A 27,506-nucleotide genomic window follows, 5' to 3' on the forward strand; every position below is an offset into this window, starting at 1 on the left:
TTATATCTGTATTAGTATTATATAAATGGTGGATTATGATTGCTGCTGTCACATGTCGACATGTTAATTTTCCATTGTGCCGTCTTAATTAATCTTCCATTTCCTTCCACATGGTTGCATAATTAAAAGATAAATAAATCTTGCTTTACAACAATCTTAATTGAACGCTAAAAGCTGCCGATGAACTCATCTCTGTAAGGGTAAATCGTCAGTATTTGCTAATCGCTGCGCTACCGTTCGCGTGTTCCGGTACGGCAAACGCAATTCAAACCCCGCTGAAAACCGACACCGACAGCCCAGCAGCACTTGTCAGCCCGAAAGGAAGGGGTGGAGAACACACAAATCTTAAACTCTCTCTCTGACTTGCATCAATTTTGCGCTGAAGAGACTTCCCAATGCCGACATGGTTTCTTATGGCGGTGTGTTTACGTTCGTTGCATTCTTTTTGTGCACCCTCATCTTCTCTGTTTTTTTGTGTTTTTTTTTTTAATTTTGAGTCCGCATCCAGTAAGATCCCCCAAAAAACTTCCAAAAACATCCATAAACCGCACACGCGTTCGTCCCGTCCCCGCATGCGACGAATAATGATGGCAAACAAAACAACGTTCATAACCGCTCGCTAACACAAACGATAATGGCAATAAATTCCGTGTCAACCCCTCTGCGCGTCATCCCATCCCGCGGCTCCAGCACGGGTGTGTCTGCATGCAAATGGTGTGCATGTGTGCCGCTGCACAGCTCATACGATGCAGTTTTTTCGGATGCCGTTGGGTTGGGCATTTTTGTGATTTCGGGATTGCGACCCTCGGATGAGCTTGAACGATTCGCAGATATTCGTATTAGGCAAACGGAATGAAACCGAAGACAAGTGGCAACAGGCAGGTTTCATGCTTATGGCCAAGAGAACAGTAAAGGAGGACAAAAGTGTGCACTCTCGGAACATAGGATCAGATATGTTTGTTAAAACTGGAATTGGATGAATTTAGCGTTTTAGCGTACTAACTAAATATAACACTCACAAAAAATACTCTTGAACTTTCGCTTTTGGTCATTCATTTTACGCGTTGGAAAACTTCTCAAACACTTGTTCAAGTTTTATTTGAGGTACCTTTGAGATGTAGGAAAATATAATTCACTCATTTCTTTACGATTTCTATAACACACCAGGAAGTGAAAAGCCACTTTTCGTGTTTTGGTATCCTTAATTATTACTTTTTGATTGTTTTACTTTAATTCTTTTCAATTGAAGCAGTGACGGCTCCGGTAATGGGCTGTAGAACAGTTTTTAGTACAATCAGTTTAACTGAAATAAAATTATAAAACTTATTAAACCAAAGTTTTTCGAAAACCAAACAAAAACTAGATTTGCGAACTTGAAATGTGTCAAAATCGGTGGATTCTTTTGTTCAATGAATCTCATGTAGTACATCTCTGTTGTAATAGACAATAAACAATCATTTTGTTGCTAAATGATAGAAAAACTAGGTTAAAATCGCAAAACAAACTGGGTTATGGTATAACAAACATAACTCATGACCTTGTGGGGATAATCACAAATCTAGTAGCAATTGGAAATCGCTCGTTTTATTGGTTTTCCTTCATATGTTTACGTCCCTGCGGTGCTCCTTTTCCTCCCGCTTTCCACTTTTTACGCCACCTTAATCCTTTCAGAACTAAATAGTTGTAAGCAATAAAGTACAACGTGGAGGAAGAGGTAAAATCAGAGTGATCAAGTGGAGGAAAACAGTAAAATCGCCGGGACTTTACTCCCGGTCCCGTTTCGCTCGTCCTCGTGTGCATTGGAAGCTTGCGGTGATTATAAAAAGTAAAACGCCCATGCCATGTAACGAACAAAAACAGAAAACACTGTGGAAAACGTTACCACGATTGAGTCAAACACTATTAACACGTTGCGTACCGCGTCACCCAAATATGGGTGACGGCAGTTTTAGTACAACAAAGTTTTTGACCTATAAATAAATGAAAATGCAACATAAAAATTATTGTTATATTTTATATAAATATTTTGGGAAGCTAAGTTTTTGCTTGGCCTTCGAAAACAATCGGTTTAACAAATATTATAAACAAATTGTAATTAGAAAAATTGTACTAAAAATTGTGCTAAAACGCTTGGTACGCAACGTGTTAATAAACCGAAAGCCATGGAACAGAATGTTAAGGAATAAAAAAAGACCTCGAAAAGAGAGAGAATGAGAGAGAGAGAGAGGGAACAGAACAGACGTGAAAAGGTATGTGTGTCGGTGCGTCCGCCGGGCATGTCGATAAATTATTCAAATTAGCCCGTGGCCGACGTGAATATAATTATTTATGAACAAGCTTTTAAAATGGCTAAAACTGAAATACATGGCCGGAAAAGAGCGTAAAGAGGGAAGCGGGACAATCCCGCCGAAGGGTTGTCGAGGGCCCGCTCGCGGGCGGGGAAAAACGTGGACAAGCGCGCCGGAGGATGGCCTTTATTGGCGTGTGTGTGGTTCGGTTGGTCCACTCCACCATTTCTTTTAGTTTGGCGTAGGTGTGGAACGTGTCCCTGCTGGAGATCATTCGCGCGCGAATCCCCCCCCACCACTTTTCTCCCGGTTTGTTTTGTGCCCGTGCGAGTAAATCAAAATTTATTGCATGCTCTTAGCGCAGCAGCATCTTTCCGCCGCCGCCATCCTTCGATTGTTGTGAGATCCTTTTTCGCATCGCGTTTTACGTTTACGTTTGCAGTGTCTTTTACATTGTCCTCTACAATGAATACAATTCTTTTGGGACAGTTAGCGCACGTCGAATGGTCTTTTGGCAGTTTCACTTTGGTCTTGTTATTTTATTTTTAATCATTTTATAACTTCTTGTTTTCTTGTACTGTCATTCGCTTGCCGTAATAAGAAAATCTTCCTTGTTTGTTCAAACTGGAAGATATTTCTTTAATCCAACACACATCCTTCCCTGCTTTCGTTTTCTGTTTATAGGTTTTTAGTTTTGTTTCCTTTTTTTGCATAATTCTTGATTTCAATGTTTTCCATCTTAATTTCAAAAGCAACTTACACTTGAGTAAAGAAGTAAAAGATGAATAAAATAATATTGGTTAAAAACAACATTGGGCAACTCATCTTACCTCATACACGCATATGTGTTTCTGTGTGCATGCATGTGTGTGTGTGTTTTTAAGCCTGTTGGATCCGTACGCCTGTCCCATACGTGGGTGGTGTGTCTTATGTCTCTCGTCTTCGCGCAGCACGCCATCGAACGAAAGCATTTTTATGTTTTCATTTTTGTTAATCCATCCCTTCGCTTGTCCTCTCTGCATCCCCTCGAAAAGACAAAATACCCACCCTTCTTCTCCCACATTTGTTTGTTGTTTCCTTTTTTTTTGTTCCTGGAGCCAGGTGAAGATACGACGATCCGGTTTCCGACTGCCTTGATACTTGTTGCTATACACCGCCCCCCCTCCGTTCCGAGATGCGCGCCAGAACTTCGCCGTTTGTCATAATGGGCGTGTGTGTTTTATGTTATTTCGTTTTCTTATTTTATTAGTTTGTGTTTTATCATTTAAATCATTTTCGCGGTGGTGTTCTTCTCGGCGACAAAAACCGAACAAGTTTAAGGAAAAAAGGTGCGTTTTTGGGCAGAGGTTGATTCTACCACTTCTGCTCCGTAATGTGTCCCCCCCCCCCCCCGTTTTTGGGAACCCGAAACTTGCGTTTATGTCTATGTGTGTATGGTAATAGGATGTTGTTTCCCCCCGTCCCGTAATATGCAGCCGTTGGAGAATGGAGAAGAAATTTGAACCAACTCTTGATCCCGCACGGGTTTTCGATTTCACACGCCAAGAAACCGATTTTCCCAAAAGGGTGGAATCGACGGAAGAATCTTATCGAGAAATGATTATGATGAGTGTAGTTTATGATTTTTTATGTTTATTGGTATGCCATAATGTGACAATCGCCTTAACGCTGCCTTCTTCGTAATCCTCTTTCCCTTTCCTGCGCTGGATTCGCTTGGGATGGGCATTATAATTTTATTGAATATATTATCGACTAGCCTCTCGCCCGAAGCGATGTTTTAAGGCTACTTTGTGTTGTTTTAAGGCTACTAAAAATATCTCCGAAATTGAGTTGAGTACAGTGCAATACTTTGCAGAGCAAATTAAATGTTATTCAGGAACAAAAATCGGAAGGAAAAATTAATTTAAATTAAAGAAATTCCAAAGTAAACTGGCTAAAGGGGTTTTCCTCTTCAGATTCCACTTGAAGCGCATCCCTTCGAGCTCGGCGCGATGATAGTTTCACACGATTCAATTTTTCCAAGTTCTTCTCAACCCTCAATCTCGCCGACTCGCTGACAGATGGTTTCCTTTTTCGTTCGAGTTTTCCCGACTGCGATCTCGGTATCTCAGGGGTGGAATTATGGGTGCCACATGCGTAATTGTTCGTTCAAGTGCTCGTGAGAGATTATTTCCCAAAAGTGAAACCATCTATCCTAGTTTTTTTTTTATCAAACGACGAGGGAACACCCTTTTTTCTGAAAGATAATTCGAATTGAACGAACGCTTGTCAACGTTTCGTTATGAAAAACTTGAAAGTAAAAATAAAAAAGGCTCGATAATAGATGCAGCGTTGTTGTTCTTCTCGGCTTTTGCAAAATAATCTCGAATGACACAGACAAGAAAACAAAAAGAAACGCATCGCATATAGGGTGGGCCGAAGAGTAAAGGAACGGAAAAACGGCGACCGGAGAAAATATGGCCAAGAAAACATGCATACTCGGTAAAACAAAAACATAACAACATAAAAACCCAAGACAACCGAGGAAAAGGAACCCCTTCCGAAGGACAGCGCCTGGGAAGGAAGGATGGTTGTGCTTTTCGCCGTCGATTATGGTCATGTGTGTGGACGGTGTTTTCCGCCCTCCGCTCCGTGATTCCTGTTCGGCTTTTCCTTTCGTACATTTCGTTTGCCGTTTCGCGACAGACAAGCATCGCCCCGGCAAGGTACCGGGCCCTGCATAATTTATTTATTTTGCACGCCGACGCCGGCAGAAGAGAGTCGCCGCAGCGGCAGCAACTGCGCAGCGCCAGAACCCTTTTGAGCTGGAGAGCCCTCCGGGCGGACGACTTATAAGCGCAATAAATGAGCGAAGCAGCAAAACAAATGAACCATTCGCAGCAGCCTCCCATTGTTGCGATGGTTCGGATATAAATTCGCCGAATCAGAAGTCGATCTACACCGCGGCAGGCATGTTATTCCTTGATGCTTCAAACACAACCCTTACATCACTTGGGATTGAAATTATTTTATTTACAACCGAACGAACTTGAGGTAGTATAAACCTCGCAATTTGATGAATTATGACGGGAGAACAGCTTCCGGAAACCGAGGAACCGATAAAGCATCACCACGAGCTTTTTAAACTTACCGATTCCAACAAACCAAAAGTTGCTGACAGCAGCAATTAGTTCTAAAAAGTTGTTGACCAATAAATAAATGAGAATACAATATAATAACTATAGTAATATTAAAAACAAGTTCTTTTGGAACCAAAGTCTTTGCTTGGCCTTCGAAAACCGTCGGTTTGACAAATATGTTATAAACAAAATTTAATGAAAAAAGGTTGTACTAAAAAGTGTACTAAAAACGATTGGCAGTGAATGTGTTAAATGCCATACCACTTACATGTACTTGATGTTGCTGGAGATGCAACAGGTACCTGATAAACAAGACTGCAAGAGTGTGTGGTAGAGAGAGAGAGAGAAATAGAGATAGGGGAAAGCAAAAAATAATACACAATGTGTCTCTCAAATAAAATAAAAAACCGGTTCGTCGCTTAACGCTGTCATTGTAGTTCTTCGTTTATTCGTTCGCCCGGAGGAGATTTATTTGGGCCGAATTTGGGCACTGAAATCCTAACATGGGGCCCGGTTTTTGGCATTCGGTACTTGTACCGCTTCGGCATGCACACACATACGCCGATACATACGTGCGTGTTTCATCATAGTTGCTTCCCTTCCCGGGCGCGAGACGGGGTTTCTTTCGTTCTTCCCAACCCACAGCCCTTTCTGATGTGCGTGCGTGTGTGTGTGTGGGGCCCTTGCCCTCCCCTCCCCCCTGATCCCGTTGACCACCACAGTAGCGCTTTTCCACGTGCCTTTTCAGCAAAATGGGGAAAAAGAAACACGAAAGGAAGGAAGCGAAAAAGCGGCCAAAGTCCGAATCCGCGCACACAGGAATCCAGACGAAAATGATTGTCCGCCGATCGTCATCCGTTCTCATCGACATCGCCACCGTCCCCCCCCCCCCCCTCCCAGGCTTTGGCAGCGCTTTTCCTTCCACCCACACGCGCCTTTCGGGTAGAATTCGCCGGAAAGTTCTCGCATTTGATTCTCCCTTGGCCTTCTCTCGTGCGGCGGGGCTCGTTAGAAAGCGAACCTCTGTCGTCCCAGGTCGTCCCTTTGTTTTCCGATCTTCGCATGTCCTTATTAGGGCAAACCGTAATACGGCCGGTGCATCGCGTTCTCCCCCGAGGCTCCCGTCCGGGGTTTTTTTTTTATTTAAGTCCCGAGATGGGCCTCACTCGTTCGCTTTCCTTCCCCGGGGTGGGGGGGGGGAATGGGGGAGGAAACACGAGAGATAGATAACGAATGCGGCCATCAAGCTGAACAACGTGGAAAGGAAGAGAAAAACGAAATAAGGGAACGGACAGGGAAAAACACAAACGGACGGTGGACGACAAAATCCAAAGCAGAGTACATCCTCCGAAGAGGTTAGGCATGGGAAGAAGAGGTGGAGGGGGGGGACCTGTGTGCATGAACCGCCGGCGGCAACAATCGTTTGCAACAGACAGCCGATCTCTCAGTCGAGTTGAAGCTGGAAGAGAGAGATGCCCGATCGCATAAACAGACATAAAACCCACGGCTAGGTCCTGTCCTGAGCTGTCTCCTCCGCCACGGGAAGGAGGGGGCCCGTTGGGGTGGGGGGTTTTAATGATTAGTTTGGGGCCATTCGGCAAATGGTCTTCCATGGTCCCGGACTGCAAAGGAACAAACCTCCAAACCGGGCGACTGAAGCGAAACAAAAGCCCAGCGCCGAAGAAGATGCCTCCTCGCCAAAGCGCAACAGCGGCAGAACCATCTACGGGGCTCGGCGACTAAGTCGTTCCCCAACGCCGTCTCGGCATTACCGATTGCAATTTATTTCTTCATATTTGGCTCCGGCAGCATCCCCATTTTCTTCGGCTCCGTAAACGGCACCAAAACACACGGCTCCATTCCTTTGCTCCACGTTGATCCCGACAAACGCAATGCTAATGACGACCGGGAAGCGTAGAATTTTTCAACGCCGAAAGTATGTCTCGGTGGTGAACAAATAGACTAACTGTCCTTTCTTAAAAATGGTCTCTTTAATTTTCCGGAATCTTGATGTCTAGAGCGCACTCAAGAAGGATTTTAAATACGTTCGTCTTCTGTGAGAAGCTTACTATAGTAAAACGTCCAAGATAAGTGGAAAAAGCGGTCGAAGCACACCATGTAAACAGCCAAGAACCTTGGGAATATTTTTGGAAGTTAGTTAATTGGAATTTTGTTTACCTTTCATGAGCTACTTGAAATGAAATATATTTTACTAACTGAATATTCCGTTACTTATTTTGCGTAAAAGATCCTGGCGACGATCTTCTACATAATGCAAGAATGTTTGTAAACACTTTTCAAACGAACTGCCAAAACAATGGCGGTGCAGAAAATAGATTTTCATGGACCTCTCTTGTTACTCATCTTGATAACGTTATTGAATTTCTTCTGCTTGGGCAAATATATTCAAGAGTTTACCAATCTAGAAGAACGATTTAGTAATTTTTTTTACTTTTGTTAAACGGTACGATAAGAAGTAAAATTGTCGAACATATATTTCTCTTGTCAGTTAACACTCAAATCCAAACTGCGGTCATTTTGGCCGCAACTAAATTTTCGAATGACTCAAAATCGACTAAATATGTTTGCAAAACACCACTTTCGTAAAATCCAAAATGACATCTGAAGCAAAACATTCGGATTTTTCTGTTTGATCAGGTCCAAGAAGCAAGTTGACTACCCCTGTTTTGCTTTTTAGTGCTTATTTTGACTTTTCTATTATTGAAGATTATTCCGCTTGCTCGGTGTAAAGTAAATAAGAGTGGATTTTGTGTTATTTTCATTTTTTATATTTATAAAATGCATAATGTACAATGTGTGCGCTATAAATAAAATGCACTAAGCAACAATAAAACATAAAACAATTTTTTTTGCAAATATGAATGACACCATACTAAATAAATAACGAATAAATGACATCATACATTGAGCTCAAAGATTGAAAATAACCCCAATGTTTAACGGTCGCGTATAAAATAATGGAATAAAGCACCGGACGGAAACAACCGATGGAAAATGAAAAAAATATGGAAACAAAATAAGGAAAAAAAGCAACTTCAATCCCAATTCGTGGGGTCATTTGTAAACTTAAAAATATGAAATTAGTATTGTAGCTTTCTAGCGCACACAGTTTTTTTATTAACATTTTAAATTATGAAAAAATAAAAGCTGAAAGGAATTCAAACTGCGTATTTCACCTGGTAAAGAAAGGAACAGAGCGTTTTAATAAAGTTTAAACAACACTGTGCAACAAGAATTCTAAACCTGAGATATTGGCATAACGAAAGGAAGTTTGTTTGCTTTTATAGTTGATTGATACATCCTTTTTGCTAATATATAAAAGGATTTTAACAAACTAATAGAAATGATTTAGAGCTCAAGAAAACTTGAAGGTATTGGGAGTTGGCAGAAGGGATCTTTGCAGGCGTTCGACCGTTACGGTTTTAAGTCTGGTTTTAATATCGAATTATCCATCATATCGCGAACATAAGAAGAAATCTTGAACATGGGCAAGCATTTTTCCATCCGATCACATCCTGATATTGTTTTGAAGCCACAAAACATTCACTTCTGCTAACGACAACAACAGCTCAGAACGTTAAACTATATTACTCCAGTTTGCTTGCGGTCGCATCAGATTCGGTTCTTTCGATTTCCCTTACTTCATGCCCTTTCGATCGTGAGAAGACACGCTTTCGTGTGAATTTACCGAAGCCCTACGACCGAAATCAGTTAATTATGATTTTTTATGATGCACCGCTCCCGATCTTGCTATCTTCGGTCATAATTGTCAGCCGAGTGAAAGGATAGGCAACTGAGAGTGTTTGTTTGTTCAACTTCGTTTAATTTCTAGGTTTCTTCGTTCAGGTTCTCTGGAACAGTTTGCAAAACGATCTGGACAAATGGAAGGTGAAACTAAAACCGATCGCAAAGCTCGAATGTGGAACCCACCTTCAGGTGATGATTTCATACCCTCACGAGATAACGAAACAATGCGAGCGGTGACAAATTCCTGGGTCGAGTGATGTCTTAAGAACCCCCCAAAGAAAAAAACAAATCTTCTGCTAATCGGTTGTCCATTTGTGTGTTTATTTTTTGGTTCTTTGTATTTTATAAAAACTTTCTCAACAATTCTCGGTCCCAAACCGGCGTGTGCTGTGCGCAACCGCCAATCCGCTTTACAAAACCGACCGGGCCCGGCCATTGACCGCGCCCGCGAGCCTGCACTTAACGGCTTAAGATAATTCTGGAAAAACCACGAAAGAGAACTCCATCCGCGCGTTATGTAGGGATAGTGGGGGGGGAGGGGAGGAAGGCAACTTTTGCGGTGACATTTTTTAACATTTGGTCGTAAAAGTTCTCCCCCCCCCATCCCCCCAAGTTCCCTCTTCTTTCTGCCTTTGCAACTCGTCGTCGTCAGAGATTGCCCCTCATTAGCGTGAGCGTTTTTATTCACGGCTTTCTCACTCCCGATTCGCTTCCCTCCCGGGGGCATACAAGGGAACATACACCGGGCTTAGTCGATTCGTTGCATATCCGCTTAATACCTCCCCCCACCCTGAGGGTATGCCGGTGCCGTACGGATTATTATTTGTTGATGATTATTCGCTCGTATATGGCGGCGTATATTATACGCGCTCGCGAGTGAATATGTTGGGTGAACGCCGAGCAATAAAACGCTTTTCGGGGTGTGCATTGATTTATGCTCGGCCGTAAATATTGACCGCCGGGGAGTCGGTGGGAGATGGTACCGTAATCCAATCATTTAATTAACTTCCAACTCGCATCTTGATTGCGGTTTTGCCAATTTTGACAGTTTGGTTTTACAAAGCATACAAAAAGCAAAATGGCGTTCTGTGCCACGAGGTGAAAGGGTTCGTGCGGGCGGCCGAAATCCGATAGCTTGAACCACAAAGCCCAAAGTCGCTCCTTCCCTTTTTTATTAACTTCTGTGACCGTTTGTCCGATCGATTAAAGGAGGATCATCCAAATCACGCACGAAGAATTTCACGTCGCGTCTACCGAACGTGCCGCCAGGAAACGGTGGCGGCCAGGAAAATTGCCTATGCCATTGCCTGGGTTTTACAACCCTTCCCCCCGGGGGTCGTTAAAGTCCGCCGTCTTCCTCCCGTGTTTGCTTCCCGGTTTTTTTTCTCGCTCGCACACTGCAATCATGTCATCGTTATTGTTTTTATTATTGGCGCGCGCGCTGCGGGATCAGCTTAATTGCTATCGGACACTGCCATCGTTTGGAACTGACTCTTCCCTTACCCCCACCACACCTTTCCCTTACCCTATCCTTTACAATGGTTCCGTCCGCCATTTTGCTATTTCACGGGAATCATTTTAACCTTCGTTTTAAAGTAAGCTTTAAAGTCTGAGAGAAAAGTAAAACGAAGTGGCAAAGTCTAGTAACAAAATAAAAAATTAATTGTGTTCTTGTGTTCATCTACTGCCAAAACCGTTTTACAATTACTTAGAATTGCAAGAACAAATTGGAAAACAACTTTTGAAAAAGTTCAGCTCTTCACATTGACTGCCAAGCTTTTTAGCACGCTTTTTTAGTACAATCTTTTTTAATAAAATTTGTTCATAACATTTGTTAAATCGACGATTTTCGAAGGTCAAGCAAAGAACTTCTCAGAGGAATTGTTTTTAATATAACTATAGTTTTTGTGTTGCATTTTCATTCATTTATGGGTCAAAAACCTTTTAGAACTAATTTCTGCTGTCACCCACTTTTGGGACTTCAAGCTGTTTAGTTTTTAGACTTAAAGAATCAAAGAAACATTTCTTTAATTAACTAATTATGTGCTCAAAATGATTAAACAGTTAGAAAGCAGACGGTAAGAAGGGGATGTTTCAAATTCGTGATGTTCCGTATTGTAATTGTTATTGTTGTTTATTTTCCATTTAAGTGCATTACAAACAGTTTGGTTTTTAATGAAAATAGCTTAACTTTTTGCTTGTTTTTCGAAAAATGTTAGTTTTTACGAATTTTATAACCAATTTTAAACAAAAAAAAAGTTGTACTAAAAAGTGTACTAAAACAGCTTGGCCAGCGTGTTAAATGTTATCGTATCGCCGAACGTCCCTGTAATGCCTACCGTATTTATCACTCCATTTCACCCCCTCCCCGACCCCCTTTCTTCCTTCCTTCCTCGAACATCCCATCGGTTGCGATGAAAAGTGTTGTCTCGATGCGATGAACCGCTGTTCGGCGTGGGCATGTTATCTGCGCCGTTTCGCGGTAGCTCGCGATAGACACCGCTGACCCGGACACATACCCATTCGCCGGAAGGTGGGCATCCCTTCAGCGGGGCACCAACAGCATTTGCTATCGCCCACACACTGGGCTGGAGAGCGCTTCAGGGCCAAACATTTCAAACGCCTCCGGTCAGCAACGGCACTTCGCTGCTGTCTGATTGCAATCTTTTATGCATAGGAGTTTTCCTCCGTGCTCGCTTCTCCTTACCCTGAGCTTGATGTACGGGTAAAGAAGGGTGGAGTTTGGCCGTAAGTAAAAAAAAAAACCGGACCAACCGAACGCAAGTATGGCTTCCGTTCCGTTTGGGCGTGCGGGGTTGACGACAAGACATCGAGGTGGAAGGTAAAGAAATCAATAAAAAACGAAGGAAAAGCGCTGTGTGAGAATGCCTGTCTGTTGCTTTGCCCGTGTGGCCTTAATGTTGGCTAAATATTTAATAAAGAACCCTTTAATCGCAGCTCACTCCTGCGAGCGTAGGTAGGGAAATATGACACTCGCTTTGGACGGCCGAGGAAGGTCCGGCAACAAGGGAATCCTTCCCAGAGTTCGATCCCGGGATGGGTGCAAATGTATCCTCTTACAGCGCCTGGACAAGAACCCCGTTGCTCCAGTTGCCAAGATCTCGAGAGCTCTTTCTGCTGGAAGCGAAGCGAATCTGGTTCGATGCATATTGTTGCCCCGTCATCGGCTGTTGATGGAAATTGGTTCCGATCGATTGACGCTGAAGAGAGTCCGGCGGTGTTGAGTTTCTGCTGCTCGCAACGATGGCTGTTCAACCTGGTGGCCATCGGGGGTTCCTTTCCCCCCGTGTTGCTTTTTTTTGTTTGCTTTTCTTCTTCATGAAACCCTTGCGGAAGTCGCACGAAAAGATTCTCACCGCCGACTCTGCCGTATTCGCTCGATGTTGAACTTTAACACGTTTACTGTCAAGCGTTTTTAGCACAAATTTTTAGTACAACCGTTTTTAATATAATTTGCTTATAACATTTTTTAAACCGACGGGTTTTAAAGGCTAAACAAAATCTTGGGTTCCCAAAGAATTGATATTAAATATTACTACAATTTTTAAGATACATTTTCATTTATTCATGCGACGAAAACTTTTTAGAACAAATGACAGCTGGCTTTCAAAAATGATAGCCATGGCAGTCAACGTGTTAAACGAACATTACAAACTGATAATGCCACTTGCGTTATGGTACAATTTAAGCAAATTTTCCCTGTTTCGCTCAGCAGCGATGTGCAAACACCGCGTGTGTGAACGGCATCCGTCACCAGGAGTGTTAATCATGCTTTTAATTAATGGATTTTGAAAATGGAAAACGGACGACGCGGGAAAAAAGAACGACGCGGGGAAAACACAGACGCTGGCGGTGTAGAGTACTTTCCCATACGAAACCACCACCAAATGAGAAGAGACAAGGCACAGTCTATACTCGTCGACATGAAGAAAATAACTCCCCAAAGTCAACCTCCGAACCGGAATGGCATCCAACCGGAAAAGTCATAAAATTAGTTTGTGTCCGTCGGAGCCCGGAGCCCGCCGCTGTCTTCGGGCAGACAATCTTAGCCCACGGTAGAAAGGAGATTGCGAAGGGAGAGAGAAAGAGAGAGAGAGAGAGAGATGGTGAAATAAAAAGACGCGGCATCACAGCATCGTGTCGACAAAATTCCGAAGGAAGTGCGCGCCTGCATTTGCCTTTTGATGTTTCCCATCTTCCCCGTTTCTTCATCTTCCAAATAAAAACCATTCCCGGTTGTATCCCGCGCCTTCTGCAGATGAGAAAAAATGAGATGTTTGGAGACAGCCACCAACCGATCATCAACTGCTTCGACAGCCACTTGCCGACGGCGCACTACTCCGTTGCGTTAGGGTTTGGCTGCGAAATGTGCGGTACAGATGTTGACAATTCGTCGCCTGCCGATGGGTGGATGACTCAGGCGTATCCGCGAAACCCGCGCCGGACGTTATATTATCCAGGCGTTAGAAGGCAACGACGACCGCTAGAGAGATGCGATGGTAAGGGATGATTTACCAGATGTTTTGCTTCCTGTTTTTTTTTATTCGGGTACGTGCCTCGAGAGATCCCTACTGTTTTTTTTTGGGAAACTTCTCAAGGGTTGGGAACAAAATAAGCCTCATTGCGATTTAAGATACCGTTGAAGGATTGGATGGAAAACAGTTGGACATTTTAGTATGTTACGTTTTCCAAACAAATCGAAGGTTAGAAAGTTGAATTACTTGAAGGTAATCATTTTAAATTTGAATCTAATATACCAGAGGTTAAAGGCTATAATTACCCAAAGAACTGACACTGAAAACATGGAGTAATGACACAAATTCGCAAAACGAATTAAACGAGAATTGAAATGCTGAATAGGACTCGTGTTAAAGAATGTAATGTACATGGTTAGAAGGAATGACTTAGTCGATGGTTTTGAGAAAGAGACCGTTAAGGTCGTCTCGAGTACCAAATACGCATAATTCTACGAGTCATCAATAATATTTTAAGTTGACTTCCCTTTTCAATCCTAAAGGAGTGACATCATTCAACATTACACAAAACGTTGGAGTACACCAGAAATCACATCAAGGGCAACTTTTTCCAACCTTGCCGGACCTACCGGGGGTCCCACACAGATTGAATATCGTTTGCTTCGGTGTGACGGCTCGAAAGGAAATCGTGTTCCGTGTGTTTACGGTGTGCGCCAACGGGGGGAAGGGAAAACCACAAATGCAGCCCGAAATTCCCGTGCGCTTGTCCGTTCTGGTTGCGGAGAATCCTCCAGGGAGGCGTCCCGGGGTTCCGATGACGCTGTCACCAGTTTTGGCACGATGTGCACTTGTCTCCCTTTTTTGGGATACGGCGACGACGACGACGACGACAATCGAGCAATGCGAGGTGGAACAAGTTTGGTCGCTCGGTTTTCTTGAACCATCCCAATGGCTTCTTCTATATCTCGGTGGTGTTTACAGTTGCGTAGTTTCCTTCCTGATCCCAGATCCCAGAGATCTCAAGCGTTCAGAAGAGTTCGAATGCAGGAACCACCCCTGCCAGATTCAAAATGAGGGAATATCGAGGGACCTCAAGGGTCCAGAAGGGTTACTCCTCAAGTAGTGACACGGTGCGCCAGGTGACGATGTTGAACTCTGGGAATACAAACCCCTGCGGTTGCGGGATATTATGTACAAGCACTAACTACCTGTTCTATCGTAGTCCCCCGCTGTCTAAAGCATTCTACTCTACTTATCGACCCGGGTACCACTCAATCTGCTTCCGTTCCGCCGTACGGAAGAAACATTAGAATAGCTCAGCATCCAGCAGCCTTTCATCTGTAGGCCCTAACGACGGCATATCACGCCTATAAGCGCTGTGGTGCTCCTGTAGGAACTTCCCAATCCATGGCCAGATTCCCGTCGGATTCCGGTGGCGCCCCCCTGGTGGTTAATAATACACGTACCCGGACACACACACACACATACCATACCACCCAACGTGCAAAAGACTGAGGACGCGCAAAAGAACGGGAGCAATGAGAAGGAACGGAGAAAAAAGGCCGAAGGGGGGGCACCATGGTGTCGGAAACAGAAAGAGGGCCCGTGTCCAATTCCCCACGAGATGTTGTTTTGTACTTGTGCGAGCGCGCGCCCCTCAGTTTTTCTGCTGCACGCCGCTGTTTTTTTCCGCCCCCTTTCTCCGAGTGCTTCCGTACCGAGCCGTGGATCATCGGATCCGCCGCGTGGGGAGTTAATTCGTGAAAAGTGTAATAGGCAGCAGTTCTCATCCGAAGAGTGACGAGCTGATGCTGATGCTGATGCCTGATGCCACGCTCGATCTGCTGGCTGTACTTGACCGCCCATCGAGCGGCTGGAGTTTGCTCTAATAGGCGATGGTTTCTACGAATCGACAGACGACAGACAAAGCGAATCTCTGGCGGCGCTGGTTTTCGGATTAGGTTCTTCCCTAGAAAGAGGGAACCCTGACGGTGCGCTAATGGTGCGCCGGCAGAGTTTTCGATTAGTCAGCACGCCTCTCCTTGCAGCGCACACAATGTGGTTTCACCTGCGACACATCGGCGGGTAATGATCGGTGGTGATCGAATATGTTCAGGTAATGGGAAAAGCGCGCTTAATCTCGCTCGCGGGCTGGGAGAATATTTTCCGTCCAAGGTTTTCCCAAGGGATTCGCCGATCTTGCCAAACTCGAAGACAAAGGAATTCTCCAATTCGCCTCACTCCGACGGGTGGTAGAACCTGCTCGGGTTCCTGGGAAAAGCATTTGGATACGTCGAGTTCCTACAGTTCTCATCACGCGGGGAAAATTGCAATCGTGTGTTTACACAATCAGCTTTCTCAGGAGTCGCCCCAGCGACTCCCGGACATCGGCGGATGCCAATTTCTCGGCCACTTTAGGGTCACACACACTTGGGATTGGGTTTTCGTTTAGACCTTTCGACATTGGAAGCCCATTCTCGACCGGGGTTCGCCAGCTGTACACTTTCACTTCTGTTAGTGCGAAGCGTTAGTGCGCACCAGACTAATTGTCCGGGTGTTTTTCCACATTTTCCCGGGCTGCGCAAGTCGTTTGGTTTAATTTGTCTGTTTTTGCGCAACGCGCGGAGCGGTTACAATATAATCGGTAACGTCGTTTTTGTTTTTTGGTTTCCCAGGCACACGGCGACCATCGCAGAGATGGTGAGAACCTGACCAATCTCGATCTGCGGTTGACAAATTTGAACCATCCTTCACAACCGGGGTGTCGCCATTACGGCCGCTTGCATCCATTCGCTTTGGGGTATTTTTTTCTTGCCTGGGGAGGATCTATGATAAATTTGGACTTAGCTCTCTTCTCCCTTTCCACCAGAAGACCTAACGCCCTCAGAGCGGAAGGAATGTTTTTCTTCTTCGCTTTCAACAAAGAACCCACTTCTCTATGAGGTACTTACCTGTCAGATTTGGGCTCGTACTACGTCATGGTTCAGAAGATGGTACCGGTAGACATTGCTCCCCGACTCCTGTGTGTAGACAAATTGGATGTTGTCCAAAGTGTGGCGGAGAATGAGAACGAAATTATATGTGTACTCGTGTGTGGTCTTGCCACGCTAAGCCTTTTTGGGGAGGAGGGGGTTCCGGCGGCGCCATAATCGAGCTCGGGATATGGACTATGTCTTCAAGGGTAGCTCACACCGTGGGACCGACATAAAATGCATCACTTTATGTGCAATACACTAACCGTTTGCTTTCCTTTACCCTCTCTCTTTCGTTGCAGCTGTACGGCGCGCTATACCGGTGACTTCTGCGACTTCCCGAACCCGTGCCACACGGCGGCCGGTCCGCGGTGCCAGAACGGTGGCAGCTGCGAGACCACCTTCCGCGACGGCATCCCCTCGTTCTCGTGCCGGTGCCCGATCGGCTACACCGCGAGCCTCTGCGAGATACCGGTGAAGAACGCGTGCGACTCCTCGCCGTGCAACAACGGTGGCAACTGCAAGCTGAAGACCCTGGACGACTATACCTGCGTGTGTGCGACCGGCTACTCGGGTGAGTTGCGACGCGAAACCAACCCATCTCCTCCTCCCCCAGCTCCCGATTGTGGTACTGACTTCCTAAACTCTTTCCGAAACGTTTGCAGGCAAACACTGCGACAAGCAGAACCTGTGCGCGTCGTCACCGTGCCGGAATGGCGGCACCTGTACGCTCTCACCGAACGGTCACGTCAAGTGCTTCTGTCCGAAGGGCTTCCGAGGGCTCCACTGCGCGGACGACATCGACGAGTGCGTCAAGAACCCATGCGAGAACAACGGCAAATGCGTGAACACCCACGGATCCTACCAGTAAGTAGCATTGGTTAGATAGAAAGCTAGCGTCTGGCACGATAACGTCCACGGACTACGAGGGTCAGTAGCATCAGTTCAGAGCTGTACATCAATTAAGCCCCACACCAGATGGTCCAATGGGAACCGGGGTAGCACAACCCGTTGGAGTTGGGACTCATTTTAACATACAGCAGCGCTATACCCGAGGACTGCCGGTTCAGTAGCATCCTACGGAGGCACTTTAAACCACCCATAAATTGCGCCGCTCACCCACATGACATGTTTATCATCGGTAGTCTATAAAATATTAACCATGGACGCGAAACCATGGCGCTCTCTCCACACAAAGCGCAAAGCATCAGCGTTCCGCTTTATTGAGGCAGTTCTCTGATGCCCCCCTCCTTGGCCACGTAAATTGCAACCGGTGGCCTGTTTCCCGCGACGGGCTGCAATTATCATCCTCGACCCGAGTTTCCAGGTTCCAGAGGAGAGATGAAACGAAGCGATCGGTATCAGATCGTTCGCTCTCCACCGGTCTTCGCAGCTACAGCGTACTTGTGCCGAATTAGAACGGCCAATGGTTGGCAGAAGCTGTAAACGATTTCATGCCAAACCTCCCCTCAGCTCATGGCAGGGACGCGTTTGCATCTCGAACGTATGGGCAACAGGTGGACAGCGCCGTAGGACATGAGGACAGAAAGGTATACGGACAGGGAATGAAAAAAGGGGGGAGAAGTAGCTTTGGAGAATCATTCTGTGATTGAAATTTGAACACCTTCCACCTCATTTGGTGCTGGTTTTGCTAGGTTTTTGGGGGATCTGGCTTAGAGTTGGTTCCTGAACTTTGTGGTACTTGAACTATTGTCCACATGGACATTCCAAGGTTCCATTCGTGCATGGTTGGAGCTATCCCAATCGTGCCTCTGGTCTTTCGCGGCTACTGGAGGCTTTGCCGCGGTCAGTTCGGAATAGATCCACTTACTCCGCCTGTACTGATAGCCTGCCTAGCGGTCCCGTAGTGCGCCGCCACCTATCCATTATGGATTTGCTCGGCACAAGAATGCGCTAAGTGCTCGGTCGGCGGCCAGAGATTCGGCAGAGATTCATAACTTCCACCCCGTTTTCGGCCCAGTTCATTGACTCGGGCCCAATCGGCAGCTGGTGCTCTCTTCAGGTGGGGGATGCCGCTTGGTTCGGGTGTACAGCAATTTACCCACCCGGGTGCGCTGCAAAGCTTTCAGCGTTTCCACCGCCGTTTTCTTGCTTGATCATCCTTGGTCCGTGCCGATGGAAGGAGGAAGCGACGGGTGGAGTACGCGCGGAGATGTGTGTTGACGTACGCTGTTCGCCTCACGCGCGCACCTCGCTCGCCTATCGCGCCTATCTTGCGCCTCGACTTCCTGGATTCTGTCTGACGCTTCCAGAGCTTCTCCACCGAAAAAACAGAAAAAAAAACAAACGGCCATTCGTTCGAGCGCGAGCGTTTACACACGCCTCATGCTCCCTCCATCACTACCCCCGTCCAGGTCCAGGCAAACCAGGCACACGTAAAACCCATTCGCCGTATGCTCTCGACTTGTTCGCTGCCATCATCGCATCGCAAAAGCGTTTGAAAGCCAAAGTACCGAAGGAAAACACGAGGAATGGAACAAGCAAAAAGGATGAAGAAGAACCACGGTGAAAGGTAGCCGCGCACGAGGAGTTTTACCTCTCCTGCGCTGGCGCTGATGATGCTGCTGCTGCTTGCGATGCTGATGACGATGATCTCCGACTCCCAAAAGCCACCACCACCACGCGTTTTGGCCTATGATTCGGGAGGTTAAGGTTGTTTCAGGGGTTGGGTAGCTTTCCTCCCTTCTGTCTCTTCCCAATCCCCCTCCCCACCCACCCTCCCTCTGCCCAGATGCGCGAGATGAAGCATACTCAGCAACCCTTCCCAGCCCCGCACCAATCCCCATCCGCTGCCCCGTCTACATGTGTGTTTTATTAGCTTTCATCCCTCGTGCGCCCGGGGTCCCGTTTCCTTTTGGGACACAAATTCCCAGCTCAATCCAGGCGTGTGTGTGTGTGTGTGTGTGTGTGTGTGTGTGTGTGTGTGTGTTTGGGCAGTTGTCAATCAGTGGAGAAGAGCACCCTTTTGGGTCGGGCCCCCACTCGACGCTCTCGGGACCACTCGAAGCCAGGGTCTCCGACTGCCGAGTGTATGTTAATGTTTTTGAAAACCGTTTTTCCTTTATTACTGCCTAGTGTTTGCACTGTCCGATTCGGGCCCTGCCTCGAGCCTCGACCAGTGGAAGAGGTTGTTAAACATTGAGCAACGACAAAAATATTACCCGTCGAACCTGGAACGTATAGTCCCAGTCAGATCTAAGGGTATATTTAAATTTGGGAAATTTAGAAGTTGTTCGCTTCTGCAGCATTTCTGGTGTATGTCTGGATCAACTTGAATTAGCATTTCAAAGGCTTTCAACGGAGTTAGAGCATTGGATCTGGAAGGTACTATAGTCCTCCTCATAGTATAAGGGTGTACTCCAATTTGAAAAATTCTCTCACTGTCACTGTAGAACTTCTGATGCACTCTATGTTAACATTGAAGATAGTTCCAAGATCATATTGGATTACGATTTTAAAGGATGATAGTCTAAGGCTCCAAAACTTCTGATGTACGCGTTCTTAATATGAAGTATTCTTTACCCAAAGCCTGGATCAACTTGATCAGAAGTTTGGAATGTCATAGTCTAAGGCTATATATTGATTTAGATATTTGGAAGTTGTACCCCACTCCAAAATCAATATAAAATAATGTTTAGCCATAGTCTGGATCTTCTTCTTTTAAAAGTCTAAAGGTCTCTAGTGAAGTTGAAGTTTGGGACCTGGATAGTAAGTTCTGTGCTACTCCGAAACTTTTGATATATTTACGCGTACTTAACATAAAAGAAAGTTTAGTCACAGTGTCCAAGATCAACGGATTGGGATTCCGAAAGTGTTACGAGTTGGAGTGTCGAACCTCGGCATCTCCGCTTCCCCGGTCGCTGCCTCTGTTATCCAACACTTTACACGTCGCGGTTTATAATTTAATCTTAAGCTATTTCCTCCGCACGAAAGCGGGAAGAAACGGTAGTCATTTCCTAGTGCCGAAGGAGACCTGGACGTGGACGAGACGCCCAGGTCTTGCTCACACCGGACCCATCGAGTCCTAGCAATTTACATGTCATCCCGGTTGACCACCGGACACACCGACACCCGGGCAGCTGGCAGCTGAGATTTGAAAATTGTAAATGGTACCGTGCAATTAAACCCCCTCTCGAGGGACTCCTCGTTCTCTTCCCGTCCTTCTCCTCGGATGTGAGATGCGATGATACGCGGCCTGTCCGAAATGTCGACCGTTGTTGCGCGGCTACCGTTCGAAGGCCGTCTCGTTTTGTTTTCCGCTTTTTCCCCCGTAAGTGCAGAGTTGCCGTGTCCGTTGGTCCTGTCCGTGTTGGAAAATCAATCTCGGCCTAAGCGCGCACCTGAGTTCTGAGCACCAGGTGTCCGGGTGAGAGGCGGAAAACAATCAACCGTGCATCGCCATCGTACGGTGTAACGATTCGATCGCCGGGTGTCGCTTGGGAAGACACGAAACCGTTCAGGCCCTTGGTCGTAGCCTCCATATTGGGGTGTTTGCGGTCGGTACAAATCGGTCTACAAATTTTTCCAACCTCCGGCCGCCCCAAAACCAGCGCGGATTGCCTCTGCAACGACGCCGAACGCGCCAATCATCTTGTCGTGGCCGCTTGCCGAAGAATCTCACTTTCGATCGCGAGATCGCACCGATAAGCTTGGTGGAGCTGGGAAACATCGGGCGACAAACGAAAAAAAGTCGACCGCCCAACAAGGAAAGTAAAGAGGGTTGCTTTCCATCGGTGGCTGATAAGGAGCGCTAATTTCAGGCCTCCATCCTCCTGGCATCAGGAGGAGGAAGAATCGAGCAAGTCTATATTTAGAAACCTATTAGACGCAGTCACCACCACTGCGATGTGTGCACATTTTTGTTTGCGAAAAAAAAGCTGGCTGGACGTAACAAACCGAGCTGTCTGGTTGAAAGAACAACATCGATGGAAGCAGCTTTTTTGTGCGCGTTGTGCAGAAAAAATATTTTCCTTTTCGCCACTTTTCCACACCCAGCCGGGCCGTGGTAGAATGTTTTTTTCATTCACGCAACGTTGCGCAACTGTTGTGCTGTGGTCGAGTTTTAATGAAGCTAGAGAAAAAATAGTTCGAAATAGGAAAATTTTTTGCATTATAACTTTCAAAATGTTATTTTACCACCAGTTTGCGTAAAAAATAATATGAAAAATACGTACAAAGCAAAAATTCTATCGCACAACAGAAACGCATCCATTCTGCACACTCACACATACACGAATTTCCCGTACCCACTTAAGTTTATTTGTATAAATGTGCTTGAAAAACAAAATAAAAAAGCTTCTATTTGAACGAAACCCTTTTCGCCGCACGATGGCACATTTTCGGCAAATGATAACAAAAAATAAGAAATGTGTGCGTTCCCAATTGTTTTCCCCCTCTAGCGTTCCCAATGTTTTGGGCTTGCTTTTTTGGGTTTTCCTTTCTTTTTTTTCCTTCACCCAGTTTTTACCCCACTGTGCGTAGTCATAATTGAAAAGTTTTATTTTTTTGTATATATAACACCGCCCGCGCTTGGAAGGTGTTTGCAATAACAGGGAACGTCAATAAACAATGCAAAAACGGGACGTCCCTGACCAGAAAGAAGCACCAGTTGCCGAAAAAGCTAGTAAAATGTACATATAAAAACGAATAACCATTCACAAAAATCCTTCATTAGTCCTCTTGTGTGTTGAGAAATGATGAAAAATAACTTTTACTCGATAATCATCCAAAAACTACTGCACTTTTTGTCGTAATTGGAAAACAGGAATACTGAATTGATATGCTTAAGCGAATTACAAGTTTATTGAATCTTTTAACGAGATTCATTAATATAAATCTTTCACCTAAGATTCATTCAGATGGATTCATGAATGCGAATTCGAATGTTCGAAGCTTAATGAACCTTTTGAAACCGTAATGAATCTCCATGAATCTTTCATGGATCTGTCACGAATCTCCACGATCTTTCCATTGGCGTGGACCATGCGACTACAAAAAAAAAACAAAGGGGTCCCTCTATCCATTTTTGGTTGATGACTTTTAATCGGTTTGTGTGTCTTTGGGATTCGTGAATCTGTCGACGAAAGATTCATGAATCCCTAAAACGCAGAGATTTATGAATCTAAATCTGATTTACACAACTCTAGAAAATACTTGTATCAAAATGTTAAGAAAAAGAATAACAAATATTTCTGGAGATAGATAGCTCCGAATCCTGACGAATCCGATTCTTGATCAGATCCGGGATTGAAGAGGGATAAAATCATGACAGTTATGCTGATCTTATGCGATGTGAAAACGGATTCTCCCTCTGCATTGTATTCATGTTAGATCCGGAAGCCAAGAGATCGGAATCCGGACTCTGGTTCTAGAACTCAATCAAAACGATTCGGAGCTTTGGATCATATCAAATCAAAATGTTGAATTTCTTCCTCAAGTATTTATTGTTTGACGGTTCTTCAAGCCGTATTTATCTTCTGTTGTTGAATTTTGCACAAACCGGAGATGGGAAAAATGAAAAAGAAGGTAAAAGCATAGGTGCGTGAGTTTTTCCTACAGATTGTTCTTAAGCTTCGACCCGCAGGACGGTTGCGGTCTCTAAGGACATTCACGTCCCTCTGCCCTTTTTCCCTCTTTTCCCCATGGTAGAATGAGAAGCAGAAAACCCTGGGAGTATGCCGTGTGTGTGTGTGTGTGTGTGTGTGTGTGTGTGTGTGTGTGTTGTCCTCGCCATATCGCCCGGTTCGTTGCGTCGCACTGCAAGTTTCCTAATTCAGCAGTCTGATTAATTCCGTCCCTTTGGCGTTCTTCGGTAGCAGCAGCAGCTCTACTTCTTTAGATGGTGTTGCCTTTTTGCTATCCTCGTTTTCTTCACCGTCTTCGCGTCCCGTCGGTGGTTTTGGACGTTTGGAAACCATACTACCTTCGCTCGGTTGGCGCACAGGAGGAAGCGAATGGAGAAAAAAAGAGCCCGTCCGCCGGTTCGAGGCCAAGGAGAAAAGGCGACCGGATCGTTTGCGTCCAAAATAGGACTCGCCGGAGAGTGTTTGCCACTGTGCACACTGGTGCGCTGGGTTTCCTGATCGATGGAAATCAATTACTTTGCACGATGGATTGATCCTTAAGTTGTTCGGTTCGCATGTATTAGAATGAAATATTTTTGGTGTTTTAATAATTTTTATCATTTTTAATTATGGTTTACTTTTGTCCACCACAATTTGGCCACCGGTCCGGCCCAGTGTGCGCCTACCGCCCGGGGCATTAGTGCGTGCACGGGCCGGGAATGCATTTCTCAGCGTTTTCCTTCTCGTTGCGCTGTTTTTTCTTCACCATCGACTATGTGTGTGCCTAAAATGGCAAAAGCGGGCCCGAAGATATGTCGCCCTGCCATCCGATCGATTCTTCGTCCCGGTTTTGTTTGGCGTGCGCTAAACGTCGCTTAAAAGCGCTGCTGCTGCGGCCAAGCGGGCTCCGACGCAGCGGAGCAAGTTTCCTTTTAGTGCTTCCGTTTGTCCCGGACCCGGCCTGTCCGCCTGCCCTTATGCGGGAAAATGGACCCCGCCACCGCCGACGCCACCCGTTTTTTCTCTCTCTCTCTCCTTCCTCCACCAAGCGTTACGCTGTTGTGAACCCTTTGGCTGCGTGCGTTCACGCGCGCGCGCACGTCGTAGAATGTGGGCCCGATGGTCGGGGAGGTTGGGAAACGTGATAAAATTTCGATTCCCCGTCCTTTCAGCATCGTTGCAAGCTTCTGTCCGAGTCGAATGTGTTTGCGGGTTCGTGTGTGTGTGTGTGTTTATGTTCTACCACCGGAGGCACTTCTTCGCGTGTGAATGAGTCGTCCTCGTACGAACCAAAGAAAATATGATTCACAAGCGAACCTTCATGAACCGAGAAGAAAATATTTCTAACGAAATATCGACATCGAAACAAAACAATCTTTTATCATTTGTCTTAAATTTCCGCTTCCCAAATTGGCTTTTTTACTTTGACCATGATTAGTTTTGTTTGCCAAAGGTGAGTTATCAAACCCAAACAAACAAGTGTTGTAGAAAGATCGCATTTTAAATTGCTTTCACAATCTTTTTTTCCTTTTTGCAATTTTCTATAACTTCTCGTCAGCCAACGACTATTTTTCTTTATTTGTACAAGGGACTCAAGATTGCATCATCATCGTTTTTAAAATAGGCTCTCTTACTTTTCATTTTCCTTTATTTTGTTCTTTACAGCCAAATACAGCTGTTGAGGGATAAAAGTTCGAAATTAAAAAATATTTTCGTTATTGCTAACTAAACCAGTAGAGCTTTACGACATATACACTAAATGTTTTCGCTTATTGGTTGTAAATGTCTTTTTTTAGTTATTATTTAATGTGTCGTGGAAATAAATGTATATAATAGTTTATTCATGGTATAGATGTGCATTTTTATTCACAATATTTAAGAGCCTAACTATGACATATCTTGTTGTTGATGCTGTTACCAATTCTCAACATAAATTATACAAATTTCATGGTTGATACTGTTGTCTTGTCATGTGTCACAATGTTGTGAGTTGTATTTATTCTTTTTTTAATTTGACACATAGTTACTAACCTTCGCATGTTGTTAATTCGTCATAAATTTTGTCTTCGTGCTCGTCTTCAGATACTTATTTTACGTTTGCAGACCTTTTCGTTTATTCTTTTCGATAAATTAATTTGCCCTGGGTGCGGCCGAAAAAGTAATCACAGATTTTATTTATTTTCGCTGTGGTATACTCTGATCTAAGTTATTTTTGATATCCTTTATTTTACTTAACCGTTGTTAATTTTCACCCTTAAAGCCTTGGCAGAATATGTTTTCGTCTGTCTTGTTTCCTTTCTGTTTGGCTTTAAATGCTCTCAATTTACGGGCCACCAGCAAAAGTCTGCATTATTACCCTTTTAAATTACTTTCCTCATCGTTGTTCAAATTGATTTATAAATTTGAGAGCGACTTTAAAAACCATGGCCTTCAAATTTACCACAGAAATGAATTAAAATGAGTAATTTTCAATTTATCTGGTTCGTTTATGATTTGGAGGGCCATAACTCACAGAACGAATGCCTTTTTAACATGTTCAGATTGCTTTATTCAGATTGATCATGTTCAGATAATAAAGTTTTAATATCTGATTGACTGAAACATTCAAATTGTGCAAAAGGAAATGTAAGTTACCTATCACATTAAATTGTTAATGAATTTATTGACTTCTTTATTTATTTATTTATTTATTTATTACTTTATGTACTTATTTATTTATGACTTCATTTACTTTATAACGTAGTCGTGAACGTTATCGTGCCGTAAAATCTGTTTCGAATGAGCAAGGACCTCGTTAAAAACTTTACCACTATTTGCTTAGTAACGATTCTCATCCTCTACTTCCACAGGTGCATGTGCGAACCGGGCTACACCGGCAAGAACTGCGAATCGGGCTACATTCCGTGCTCACCGTCGCCGTGCCAGAACGGTGGCACCTGCAAGCAGTCGACGAAGTACTCCTACGAATGCAAATGTCCTCCCGGTAAGTACGCCAGCGTCCGGGCGGAAGAAAAAAAAACAAATTGGGAAATTCCTTCCCGCGCTGCAACTAAAGATGTTTCCCGTTGGAAGGAAAGTTCGATTCTGTGTGTGTGTGTGTGTTTAAAAAAAGAGCAAAAGAGAGATAGAGAGAGAGATGTATAATATTCAATTCAAATGCAACATTGTTGCCCCTAATTGATCGCTCGGGGTGTGAAAAGCGCTGACAGGGCGTTGCGGCGTCATCGGAGAGCGGGGTTACTTTGGCACATTCAAGGATTCAAGGTGATTGCGGTTCACCACCCGCGGTTCACCCCCTTCCGCCCCGCCATCGGCCTCGTATCGTCTTTGGCGTGCGCCCGTTCGGAGCCGCGTCTCATTTTTTGATTCATCATCCGTCGGGCAAAAGATTTCAACCGAGGAAGAATTATGAGAAGGCGATAAAAAAGCACACACACACACACACACACACATGCGCACCCATCTAGAAGATCCTCTGGTGCCAGCGGGGGGGAGTGGTGGCTTATAAATCTTTCCGCAGCTTTTCTTTAAGCCGTCCGCTGCCCACACAAAAGAAAAGACTGGGCTTCATGCTGCGATCATTGCCCATTGCTCATTGTGTGTGTGTGTGTCTTTGGTTTTTTTTTCTCTCTCTCTCTCACTCTCCCTCCCTCCGAGGCTATCAACTTGCTGTTGATTTCATTGTATCCTTTGGTTTCGCACCACCTTTTTGCAAGTTTGTTGCACGAAAACCTTTCATCTCTCGTCGCTCGCGCTGTGCACTTTGCATTTTAATTGAACAATCACCCCCGCACGCGCGCTTACACACACACACACACACACCCCCCCTGGTTTTGGCTGCAAATCGATGAAATCATCATCCATCATTGGTGAATCTCATTTCAATTGTGGTTGTTGTTCCTTTTTCATCCCGGATGGATGGGTTCGGTTGCGCTTCATTTCGCGTTTTGATTTTGTTGCAAGGAAATCGGGAGGGTCAGAAGATGTTGAAGGGAGGCAGAGGGGAGGGGGAAGGGGTCCATCTCTCATTGCATTGTACCCTGTAAATTGATCGATGTTCAACAGTGATTCCTTGCGGTGGAATATTCTAATATTAAAGCGAAGGGGGGGAAAAGCAGGCAACAATCAACCAAAACCACGATCAACCTAGCAGCAGCAGCAGCAGCAACAACAGCAATCAACCACCAAACAAAATGGAACCCCCTCCTGCGCACCCATCAACGATTAAACCGCACGAGTGAAAAATGGCAAGGAAAAACAAAACACAAAAACCGGAAAA

The 27,506-nt window shown here is 45.0% G+C and overlaps 1 protein-coding gene across 1 annotated transcript in view; it reads left to right on the plus strand.

The window, feature by feature from the left end:
- The window catches only part of LOC131269173 (neurogenic locus Notch protein), an 81,717-nt gene that overhangs the window by 35,263 nt on the left and 18,948 nt on the right, over positions 1–27,506 (plus strand). Inside the window, exons 4-6 of the mRNA XM_058271502.1 lie at positions 16,946–17,217; positions 17,309–17,510; positions 26,077–26,210. Of these exons, the coding sequence (XP_058127485.1) occupies positions 16,946–17,217; positions 17,309–17,510; positions 26,077–26,210 (608 nt within the window). The remainder of the gene's footprint in view (positions 1–16,945; positions 17,218–17,308; positions 17,511–26,076; positions 26,211–27,506) is intronic.

This window comes from Anopheles coustani, chromosome X (assembly GCF_943734705.1).
Source record: "Anopheles coustani chromosome X, idAnoCousDA_361_x.2, whole genome shotgun sequence".
NCBI lineage: Eukaryota > Metazoa > Arthropoda > Insecta > Diptera > Culicidae > Anopheles > Anopheles coustani.